This window comes from Equus quagga, chromosome 8 (genome assembly GCF_021613505.1).
Source record: "Equus quagga isolate Etosha38 chromosome 8, UCLA_HA_Equagga_1.0, whole genome shotgun sequence".
Lineage (NCBI taxonomy): Eukaryota > Metazoa > Chordata > Mammalia > Perissodactyla > Equidae > Equus > Equus quagga.
This window is the reverse complement of record NC_060274.1, coordinates 16,681,605-16,683,761: the sequence shown is the minus strand read 5'-3', so window position 1 is coordinate 16,683,761 and position 2,157 is coordinate 16,681,605. Positions and strand designations below refer to the sequence as shown.

Here is a 2,157-nt window from a genome sequence, read left to right as displayed (position 1 = left end):
CCCCGTACACAGCTGTATATCCGAGTTGCAGGCCCTTCTAGTTGTGGGATGTGGGACGCTGCCTCAACGTGGCCTGACGAGCGGTGCCATGTCCGTGCCCAGGATCCGAACCCTGGGCCGCCGGAGCGGAGCGCCCGAACTTAACCACTCGGCCAGGGAGCCAGCCTCTCCCGCATTCCTTATTCGCCCAAGTCGCCTCTTTTCGGGACCTCCCCTTGCCCCTATGGTGACAATCACCCCCCCCAGCGGCCACCAAAGTGGAAAGGAGCCCGCTGAGAGGACTTGAGCAGGGGACGGCGGTACCACTGGCGAGAGGATTCTCGAACTCCGGTGCCCGAACCGCCCCCCCCCCCCCCCCCCCCCCCCCCCCCCCATCCCCTCGAAGCTTCCATCCCGAACTCACCGCCGCGCACCGTCCGGGGACAGTCCTGCAGCAGGAGCAGGAGGACGAACGCGAACTTGGAGCCTGCAGTCCGCGCCATCGCTACCTGCAGGCGGACGGGGACACACAGCGTGGTCACCGATTGTCGGGCAGGGAGCGAGTCACTGTCCTTTGGGGCCTCAGTTAAATGCTTGTAGCTCCGCCCCGGGCCCGCCCACCGCGCCTAATTTGGGGCTAAGTAGTTCCGGAAAAGTTTCCGACCCCGCCTGCTGCCTCTCAGTTCTTTCTCCCGCCCGGTCTCCTTCCCGGCTCTCTTTTCCCGTCTCTATTAAGAAACGCAGGAAGGATTGGGAATGGGGAGTGGAGGGGAAGGCAGAAGGAGAAAAAACAGAAACATTTAAGGAGCTAGTACAGCGCCACCAAGGAGCAGGTGGGCGGGCCGTGGGGCAGAGGTACCCGGAGGAACGTGCTGGGTGGCTGAGAGGACAGCGACACATCCTGCCTCAGTTCAGTGTCACCGGGGTCTACCAGACGTGAGCACTTCTTAGACAGCAACTGCTTAACATTAAACCAGACACTCAGGCAGACAGGGCCACGTGAGAAAGCCCAAGTGCAGGAGAGAGCAGATTGGGGGGTTAGGCGCATTTGTTGTACTGATGTGAAAAAAAAAAAAGGATGTTGGTCCTTCCCAAGTAGCCCAGCAGAAAGGGCAGGCCGTGGAGGAGAGAGGAGGGCAGATACAAAGGGGCCCAGAGTGGGTGGACACTGGAGGGGTGGCAAAGGATTCCTCCAGACCAGAGGCTGACCTCTTTCCCGCAGGAGCGAGGGAGAGACCCTCTCCCCAGGCAGGGCAGGCCGATGAGTCCCGTAAAGCCAGTGGACGCACCAGAGGATCCCGCAAGTTTGCCTTTGATGGACAGTAATCCTTTTTTACTTGGAGAATGGAACCTGGACAGAGGTTCACCCTGGAGGCAGACGGATGAAAGAGAAGCAGGAGAGTGACAGGGTGTGACCGAGTTCTTCAGGAAGATCTCCATGGGAGACTGCAGGAGCTGGCTTGAAAGTTTCCTGGTGCACTGGGAGAAAATGCTGGAGACAACAGGTACCTGAGAAGAGGAGGAAGTGGTAGCTCTCTGGAGACAAGAGCTAAATACCTCACCTTCCGTGTGTGTGTGAATGAGTGATCCATCCTTGCTGAGCCCTTCTTTGGAAAATTAGGGCCATAGGTAGGTTTTCCCTTCTTTCCTTTCCCTTCTCACCTCCTGACATCTCTTGCTCACTGCACGTGCCTCTCGTCCACTCACCGTGGATTTCTGGCTGACCCCAAACGTGAGGACATCATTGTTTCCACACCTTTTCTTCCTACTGTATCCTCTTCTTAACCTCACTTTTCTTTTGCGTTTCACCTGGCCTATTTCTGGAAATCCTTCAATACCACCTGTCAGCTCCTGAGAGGACTTCTCTCCCACCATCCTCAGGTGTCACCTCCTCCTCTGTCACAGCAGCAGTGATTGGTTACACTGTAGTTATTCTATCCCCCATTAGCTGGGTGAGCCCCTTGGGGACAGGGCCCATCTCGTCTCTCCCTCCCTACCTCAGGGCCTGTCACAGAGGCTGCCACGTGTAGAGGGGGAGAAAATGTCTGCATTGTTGGATCATCTAGGGCAGCACGAGCTGAGGAGGAGTCTCCTCAGAGGAATTGTGGGGTCTGGTCAAGGGCTGTCACTCTTCCTTTTTCATTTCAGCATCACCAACCACAGCCCCAGCTACAGCCC

The 2,157-nt window shown here is 57.4% G+C and overlaps 1 protein-coding gene across 1 annotated transcript in view; it reads right to left on the bottom strand.

Annotated features, from left to right (window-relative positions):
- LOC124244129 (UL16-binding protein 2-like) overlaps positions 1–516 on the bottom strand; it is a 7,907-nt gene extending 7,391 nt beyond the window's left edge. The window contains exon 1 of the mRNA XM_046670501.1: positions 404–516. Within this exon, the coding sequence (XP_046526457.1) occupies positions 404–482 (79 nt within the window). The 5' untranslated portion in view covers positions 483–516. The remainder of the gene's footprint in view (positions 1–403) is intronic.
- Between the last annotated feature and the right edge of the window lie 1,641 nt (positions 517–2,157).